This window comes from Littorina saxatilis, linkage group LG6 (genome assembly GCF_037325665.1).
Source record: "Littorina saxatilis isolate snail1 linkage group LG6, US_GU_Lsax_2.0, whole genome shotgun sequence".
Classification (NCBI taxonomy): Eukaryota; Metazoa; Mollusca; class Gastropoda; order Littorinimorpha; family Littorinidae; genus Littorina; species Littorina saxatilis.
The window spans coordinates 3,730,002-3,738,241 of NC_090250.1; the positions used below are offsets into that span (position 1 = coordinate 3,730,002).

General features: G+C 37.5%; 1 protein-coding gene across 1 annotated transcript; it reads right to left on the reverse strand.

Annotated features, from left to right (window-relative positions):
- Nucleotides 1-474: 474 nt before the first annotated feature.
- On the reverse strand, nucleotides 475-7,180 carry LOC138968324 (cysteine-rich hydrophobic domain-containing protein 2-like). Its single transcript, XM_070340877.1, has 6 exons — nucleotides 6,893-7,180; nucleotides 5,710-5,764; nucleotides 4,252-4,407; nucleotides 2,504-2,560; nucleotides 1,974-2,033; nucleotides 475-1,335 (listed from the first exon to the last, which is right to left on the reverse strand). The coding sequence occupies exons 1-6, from the start codon at nucleotides 7,006-7,008 to the stop codon at nucleotides 1,285-1,287; spliced, it is 495 nt and encodes a 164-aa protein (XP_070196978.1). The 5' UTR covers nucleotides 7,009-7,180; the 3' UTR covers nucleotides 475-1,284.
- Between the last annotated feature and the right edge of the window lie 1,060 nt (nucleotides 7,181-8,240).

Consider the following 8,240-nt stretch of genomic DNA (forward strand, 5'->3'; position numbering starts at 1 on the left):
CTGAATATGCACACACAGCAGTTAGTTTAGAGTTTTGCAGAAAAAAAATATACTTTTCAACCTGACATCCTCATTTTAACACTGGCTTTTGGCCATGGATTAAGGCAAGTATTTTTTTTTATTTTGACCACATATATTTTACATAAAAGAAAATTAAAAATAAACAGACTTCACCCATATCTTATACCCATGCATACTTACTTGAAGAAAGAATGCAACCCCCCATAATAAAAGCAAAGACTAGAAATGGAATGAGAGTAATTTTATACCTTCCCAGATAATACAAGACCTTCTGAGACTGGTCCATACAAAGACAAGATAAAATATGTGATCCAGTAAAATATAGCCCCCCCCCCCCCCCCCCTCAAACGATTCATCACAACGTCAGTTATATACATACACCACAGAGATAATTCTTCATCATTATACTCTGAATTTTATGACAGTGTTTCCATGGAATGTTGGTTATTGTGGGTTGACAACATAATGACATCACTAAAAAAGCAAAAAAACTCTGTGTATGCTGTATGTTATGTTGTGTTTATGTGTATATATAAAAAATAAAAAAATAAATAAATAAAAAATAAAAAAAATTAAAATAAGAAAATCTGAGAGACAGAACGATGCAGCATGTCAAAATAAAATGTCAGGCAAACTCACTAAATGCAGTATCAAGCTTGATCTTTGTCACTGGACACTTTTAGAACACATGAATACATTTGACTGTTTGATGGTAGAAGATGTTTGTTTGGTTTCTTTGGGACAATAGTTTACTTTTATATAGAATGTTGATTTAACGACCGACAGAAGCTTGTTACAGTGATAAAAATTATTTCTGTCACCCTCAAAGACAAATATCAGTCAAAGTATCAATCTTTCTTTCACCCTCATAGACATAAATATCTGTCAAAAAATCACTCACCTTCACTGACACAAACGCATTACGCAAGCACACACAAACACACGTCCCTACACACCTTTCAGCATATTTATATACATCACACCTCATACATCTCACAGCGTAACTAAGCAACACCTAACACACAGACCATCCAGAATACACGCCCCGCGGACTGATGCCACATCAACAGTGAAGAGGTCGATGACGATGATCCTGACGATGACGACCATCTTGACGATGATAATGACGACGTTGATAAGCACCAGCGGGGCACATGAGATCGGCAGAATGTATTGACGGCAACAGAATGCAAGCAGGAGTGTCAGTGTCACTAGTCATGAGATGATGCTAATGATGGCGGAGAGAACACACCTCTCCTAGTGCTAGTCTGGTCGAAAGATGGGTATTTTTGGAATGAACTCGATGTACAGCACCTGTAAAAATGAGAGAAAACAATGTGATAAAAAAATGGAATACACTAAAGAAATAGCGAGCACACCTAGATTCCTATTTTTTCAAGTGATTGATTATCAAGGAAAATCTTGTAAAAACACATTGAATAAAAAACTAATCAAAAGAAACTGCATTCATCAGGATACCACTACTGTCACTGTATGTGAGAAAAAAATATAAAAGATGGCTCCTATTACTATTAGCACCTCCCACTCTCTTACAGTGCAATGCTGACTGGCTCGATTAAAAAGTTTGTGGTTGAAGAAAAAAGAAGCGAAGTGCTTTACTTCAAGCTGTCCTTATTGAGCGCAAAGTTGATTTCGCAAAGTCTTTTTACTGAACATTCGATGCCAAAGCTTTGTGCAGCAAACTTCGTGAACTGGACTTCGCAAAGTCAACTGCGCCATATTAATATCAGGCGTTTGATTGTGTCAAATGTGCTATCATTATGTCATTTCCTCTCCGATTGATGTTGAATCTGTTGCTCTCTCTGTGCCAAAAAAAAGCAGCGGAAATGCATGTTCAACATGGTTAATCTGGTTGGAATGTTTTTGAGAACATTTCAAGTGTAATAATATTCATAATATAATATTCAAGTTATCAACAAAATGCTACTCACGTATTCCATCATACTACTTGAATCACATCTTTGTTTGCTTAACCGCCAGTGAAGTCCCAGCTGGAAAAAAACAGCCACAATTGAAAATATTAGGAACACAAGTTTGCACAGCAGAGTTTACTTATCTTTGAAGTGACAAGAACCATTCTGCAAGCGGCTTATATCAAGGAAAGTGTGTTCCAAATCTCACAGTGTAAGTACAGCAGGGCATAATGCACTAATTAGCATTGTTGCCTGCATATTAATTAAACAAACATATTCCTAATTTGCAACTGCTGCCCCTGCAAACATTTAATCTGAAATTTGTCAATTGGCATGGTCCCTGCACTGTTATCTCACATTTCAATGTATGAAGTTAATGTTACTGTTCAACACTAAATTTCGGAAATAATGCCTAATTGTGTACCCATAGCAACTGTTTAAAAGGATTTTGTTCTACTGTACGCCACTTCTACTTTCCCAGGCATGACTTCGATGTACATGTAATATATATGAGATAATCTTCTTAAATAAACAAACAAATATCTTACCTTGTGATACAAATGACTATTCTCCCAATCTAACACTTTCTCAATGGCATGTCGGGTCTGAAACAGAGTTCACAGAATAATGTAGCAGCCGCACGTAGTTCAAGAACTAAAATCACACACACAGCCCTTTTAAAAAAATTGTCTTTGTATTGGTTACATACGTTTTGCTTTACAGGAACATATCCAGGAAGCTCGTCATTCATAATTACTTAGAAGAGGGTTCTGGTATTGCAGTTATGTCCCTTGGCCTTATGGTTAGATTACATGTACCAACAAACAGGTAAAAAAACAATATCCAAGATAAAACAAGTCGCGTAAGGCGAAAATACAACATTTAGTCAAGCTCAGTCGAACTCACAGAATGAAACTGAACGCATTGCATTTTTTCCGCAAGACCGTACACTCGTAGCATCGTCTGTCCACCGCTCGTGGCAAAAGCAGTGAAATTAACAATCCAGAAAAGCGCGGTAGCGGTTGCGCTGAGGAGGATAGCACGCTTTTCTATATCTCTATTCTTTTTAACTTTCTGAACGTGTTTTTAATCCAAACATATCATATCTATATGTTTTAGGAATCAGGAACGGACAAGGAATAAGATGAAATTGTTTTTAAATCGATTTTGGACATTTAATTTTAATCATAATTTTTATATTTTTAATTTTCAGAGCTTGTTTTTAATCCGAATATAAGGCCCAAAAAAAAAAATTGTCTGTTTCTGGTCACCCGACCGACCCTAAATTTCGGCGCCGACCCTAAACTTTTTTTTTCCAAACTCAAACATTTTTTATTTTTTTTGGTGGTAAAGGACAGGGTGAGAAAATGAACAACAAAAACGTGTGAAAACGAAAGTCCGCTGACGATTTGTAAATGTGTTGAGTGTCTTGTCTCTATGTATAGTGAATCCAGTCTCTTTGTGCGATTTTTAAAGTTAGTTTTATTGGTCTACATTTGGGGGTAAAAAAAAAAAAAAAAAAAAAAAAAAAACCCGACCTACCGACCCTATTTTTTTTAGCCATGTTACCAGAAACAGACAATTTTTTTTTTTTGCCTAACATATTTATATGTTTTTGGAATCAGAAAATGATGAAGAATAAGATAAACGTAAATTTGGATCGTTTTATTAAAAAATAATTTTAATTACAATTTTCAGATTTTTAATGACCAAAGTCATCAATTAATTTTTAAGCCACCAAGCTGAAATGCAATACCGAAGTCCGGCCTTCGTCGAAGATTGCTTTACAAAAATTTCAATCAATTTGATAAAAAAAATGAGGGTGTGACAGTGCTGCCTCAACTTTTACAAAAAGCCGGATATGACGTCATCAAAGACATTTATAAAAAATAAAAAAAAACGTCTGGGGATATCATACCCAGGAACTCTCATGTCAAATTTCATAAAGATCGGTCCAGTAGTTTACTCTGAATCGCTCTACACACACACACTCACAGACAGACAGACACACACACATACACCACGACCCTCGTCTCGATTCCCCCTCTATGTTAAAACATTTAGTCAAAACTTGACTAAATGTAAAAAGGAGGACCGACCAATATCTAAGGGCAGACCAGTATTCAAAAATGTACAATTACAATCAAAGTAAAAAAAAAGAAAGCAAGTTTTAGGTCACTATTTGAATTATTTCAATAACCTTGACATCTCTCTTTGGCCAAAGATTCTGGTGATAAAAACACTGAATATATATATACCCCCCCCCCCCCCCCCCCAATTTGGTTCAAATACTCACCCTTTTACTGAGACATACAACCGGCCATAGGGAGCAGCCGAGAGTGCAGCAGCAACACACACAACCGCAAAACAACCACTTGACGTTGATCGGCAGTGCTTTGCGTAGTACACTGTTGATTCGAAGAATTGTGGCACGAAACTCTTCTGGGGCAACCTGTTGACAGATTAGTCCTCTTTCAACAAGACCATAACTCATCAAAACAACTCAATGAATTTAAAAGTTAAAACCTATCTATTGTCGATTATGATAAGGAGAACGTTGCTTTTGTGAATTGGATTTTCGGGGGTGTCTGTGTTGTCTGACACACTGTAAAGACACTAAATCAATCTGTTAGCTAAATATTGTAGGCGAATACATGGCCTTTCTCGTCAAACAGTGGAACCCCCCTTTTAAGACCTCTCAAAACTGAGAAAATCAGGTCTTAAAAAGGAAGAAGTCTTAAAAAGGAGGTTAATTTACAGAACAGAAAATCTGAGAAAACAGGGTCTTAAAAATAAAAGGGAAGGATTCTTAACTTGGGGGATCTTAAAGGCACAGTGCGCCTCCCGTAAACCATCACAGATACTGTCAGGCTTTTACACACAGTACAAACACTTTTTCATTTAAACACTCACCGCTTGAGAACATCCCAGGTGCCCTCCGTAAAGAGCGAACAATTTTCAAAGAATTTATTTTTGCGTGGTTTATCTTACCCCTGAGCCATCGTGAACCCGTGTGATCCAGTTTCCCTTTTTCACAATGCAGTTGTCAGTTAGTAATTTGAATGCGACTCGCTGTGAGCTTATCTGCAACAGCACGTTATTATGTACCTCTATGCACGAAACAAACAGCTGTGGTTCACAAGAACTCTCGCGATGGCTTTTGACTGTTCAGAGGAACTGGCGATAGGCATAAACCGTCGTCTGCTACGAGAACCACGACTTTGCGTGACCCTGCTTCCGGGCTTTTCTTTTTTCAAACTTTCAAAACTTCGAATTGTACTGATCTTGTCTTAATGAAAAAAGAATTCTTTTATGATTTCAGAATGTTTGTGTAACAAGCTGTCAATTTATTATTTAGATTTTAAAAGTTAGGTCTAGCGCCAAAACGCACCACGGTCCGATTGTCTCTGAGACAATCCGTAAAATTAATTCTTTGAAAATTGCTCACTCTTTACGTATAGGGCACCTAGGATGTTCCCGTTTGATGAGAGTTCAAATGGATGGGTGTTTGTACTGTGTGTAAAAGCCTGACAGTATCTGTGATGGTTTACGGGAGGCGCACTGTGCCTTTAACTAAATCAACCAAAGAATCCATCTATGACAGGTCACCTGCAACTTTGCAAGGTAGGAATACTTTTGGTTGGTTCCAATGGTGTCCTTTCAGGTACATGCACTGCTGTATAATAAAAAGGTTGTGAAAAAAGCCATCTCCCATAATAGACATTGTGATGGGCCTTAGCGTCGAGTAGCTTACCTTTGCACCCAGTCCCTGAGGAAACTCTGTCTCAAACTTGTTACTGAGACCAAATCTGAAATACACAAGCAGACAGGAAATGTAATTCATTACCCTATCAGTATCACAAATGTTATAAGTTACTAGTCAGAACACACGCCAGGAAAATCTATCAATGTATCATCTGAATAGATAATTTTGGGATTTGAACAAGGATTTCACCAGGCCTATTTGACTTCATATCCTTAATAAAAGATAGTTCATAATTAATGTTTGTTGTTGGGGTTGAGGCAAAAAGAAAGGTGAGCACTTTAGTTTTTATGCGTTGTATTCAGACAGAGATTACTTGTAGAAGTTGTAATTCACATTAATCACAATGGTTGGTTTCCATTCTCTGTGCACAGCTGGGGTTTATCTTATACTAGTTATACTTTCCTAACAGTTTAGAGGAAGATAATCTTCAACAATTATACTAAGTTATACAAGCCATATTCATGAGGATGAAGAAAAGCAGTCTAGTAGTAGTAGTAGTATTCTTATCAGTTCAAAACTAAAGTCTCTTTGACTTCATAGGCCTAATTATTAATTAACCGGTGGCTCGATCAGCGAAGTTTGAAAATAACTTTGAAAGAGCCCTTGCTCATAAAATATATCTTCATACTGAAAAAGTATGGAGAATTCTTTTGTGCTCATTTCCAGATAAAAAAAAACCAACTGCATGGGGTTACAAGTTAACAACTGATTTGCAACATTATGCACAGATTACTATCATTTCAATTTTGTTCCAGGAAGGTAACAACTAACATTGTTGATCATTAGTTCAAACAAGAATTGTTCATAACGACAGCGAAGAGATCACCGAGCAGAAATCCCAGTTCAATATGATCAAGCTTTTCAACAAGCTCTTTCTTTGTTATCATGAGGAAAATCTGTGAAAGGTTTGGGAGCAGGTCAATGTTTATCCGGGTTAAGAAGCTTAAACTGTGGATCCACATGAATTACTTCCAGTCTTGTAGGCGAATTAACCTTCATTAGTCTCTGAAATGAAATAGACACCCACAAAAAGCAAGCACTGATGGTTCTGTCACCAAGTCAGTGCTTTTGGCTTTGCGTTCGTGACAATTTGTTGACGAATGACAGACTTCATCCCACGTTTTCTCCAAGCTGACTCACTTTCAAACCCAAATCTCCCTTCAACACTTACATTGTGACATTTCCTCCGCCTCGAATGATTATCGGGTCTGAAACTGTGACCGATGAGTTGTCCAACGTGTTTTCTTCTTCATCTCTCTCTTCGTAGATTGTGTCAAAGTCGGCCATTGTTTGCGTACAAGTTCCCGAAGCCGAAGGACTACGGAGAAATACTTCCTGTCAGGGGAGATCACCACGGCTTACAAAAGCAGACGATTTTTGTGCGACGTGCGTTTTTTTCTCTCTCCCGAACTTGTTTTAGATTGCATTTGCGCGTGTATGAGATCTACGTGCGTACACCCTAACACCCACCAAACGTTTTTTGATCAACTTTCGCACATACATGAAATGTTGCTTTAATCAAATTGGTATGTAGTAGTAGTAGTAGTGGTTAGGGACTGGATTGGTATCCATAAGCCTCACGGCTTTTTTCGCGTCCCATCTCATTATCAAATTTGTTACAACTTACAGGTCAATCATATTAACATGCTCAAAGTCGTATTTACTCAATATCAATTGTCGTACAAATAAAGTGACTCAGTCATAAGTTTTTGTATGTCCAGCAGATGTTTGAAAGTTTTAATAGTTTGTGCATTTTTAACAACATCAGACAGTGTGTTCCATGATGGCCCTGTGCAACTCTGTTAGAAAAGGAATGTTTCCGGATATTAGTTTTACTAAATTCAATAAAGATTTTGTCCGTATTTTTCCTCGTTACATCAGTGGTAGACTTCTTGAAAAAAGACTCGACGAGTTTGACATTATCAATACCCTGAAAGATTTGATAGGTCTGTCATGATTAGGTCGTCTCTGAGTCTTCTCGATTTAAGGGTGGGGAGATTGAGTACCCGTAGTCTTTCAACATATGGCTTTCTCTTTTTCTTTCCCACCAACTCCGTCTTTCCCCTTTTCTCGACTTCTCCTTTTTTTGTATTTAGTAGGCACAGCCAGTATTCAATCATTCTCACTACATATTGGTAATTTGTTGATCAATTTCAGTGGGGCAACTTATGCTTGCATCTCTTGACAACAGGTGAAACATGATGAGTAATGTGACTGACTCTCAGGCAAAATGATTGGTGATTAGTTTGACAACAGATTATCCCAAACACAGACACAAAAACTCTTTCATAAATGCTTAATTCTTCCCCCACACCCACACTGACACACACAGAGATGATAAGTTTAATTGGATTTATTAAGGTATCTCTTCTTCTTCTTGGCGTTCGCAGAGGTTACACAATCAATCCAGCACTGTTAAGGTATCATATCACCAGAATTCCAAAAGTTGTAGAGATCTGAGATAGGAATTTGCTCTGGTTAGTGTGTCGGCATGAGAGAGAGAGAGAGAGAGAGAGAGA

Excerpts from the sequence above, each read along its gene's own strand:
- LOC138968324 (XM_070340877.1), bottom strand. The coding sequence starts at position 7,008 with ATGGCCGACTTTGACACAATCTACGAAGAGAGAGATGAAGAAGAAAAC. Across the intron at positions 5,765-6,892 it reads GGCGGAGGAAATGTCACAAT|ATTTGGTCTCAGTAACAAGT; the intron begins GTAAGTGTTGAA and ends TGTGTATTTCAG. Across the intron at positions 2,034-2,503 it reads ATAGTCATTTGTATCACAAG|CTGGGACTTCACTGGCGGTT; the intron begins GTAAGATATTTG and ends GTTTTTTTCCAG.